The 380-nt window shown below is 66.6% G+C and overlaps 1 protein-coding gene across 1 annotated transcript in view; it reads right to left on the bottom strand.

The window, feature by feature from the left end:
* Window positions 1-380, bottom strand: part of LOC104078194 (sodium/calcium exchanger 3-like) — a gene marked incomplete at its 5' end in the record, with an annotated part of 20,607 nt that overhangs the window by 404 nt on the left and 19,823 nt on the right. The window contains 1 exon segment of the mRNA XM_009579737.1: window positions 275-380. This exon segment is cut by the window's right edge and continues 167 nt beyond it. Coding sequence (XP_009578032.1) covers window positions 275-380 — 106 coding nt within the window.

Raw genomic sequence — 380 nt, 5'->3', positions numbered from 1 at the left:
TCCAACAGGAGAAACGGGCAACCCTTCATGTCTGGGGGACAAGGGAGGCTCAGGTGTGGTACTGGCCAGGTTGGGACACGGATCTCTCCGGGTGCACACCCCCCGTCCCGGGTCCAGGGACCCTGTGTTGCCACGAAGTAGGGCACAGACCTTGCCTGGGGGCAGGGCACTGTGGAGCCTGAACCCCATCCCCACGACAGAGCTGCTCCCCTGGGGCAGGAGAGCCACCGGAGGACTTTCCTCCCACCCCGTCCCCTCCCCGTGGCCACCCCACCTGGTACAGAAGTGCCGAAGGCGACAAAGATGACGGCAGTCACCGAGTCCTTGAGGCCGATGGTGCAGCCGAAGTGGGAGGCAGGGGCGCCGAGGACGGCGGTGGG

Source organism: Fulmarus glacialis, unplaced genomic scaffold (genome assembly GCF_000690835.1).
Source record: "Fulmarus glacialis isolate BGI_N327 unplaced genomic scaffold, ASM69083v1 scaffold12656, whole genome shotgun sequence".
Classification (NCBI taxonomy): Eukaryota; Metazoa; Chordata; class Aves; order Procellariiformes; family Procellariidae; genus Fulmarus; species Fulmarus glacialis.
Note: the sequence above shows the minus strand (reverse complement) of the source record. Positions and strands in the feature narration are given on the sequence as shown.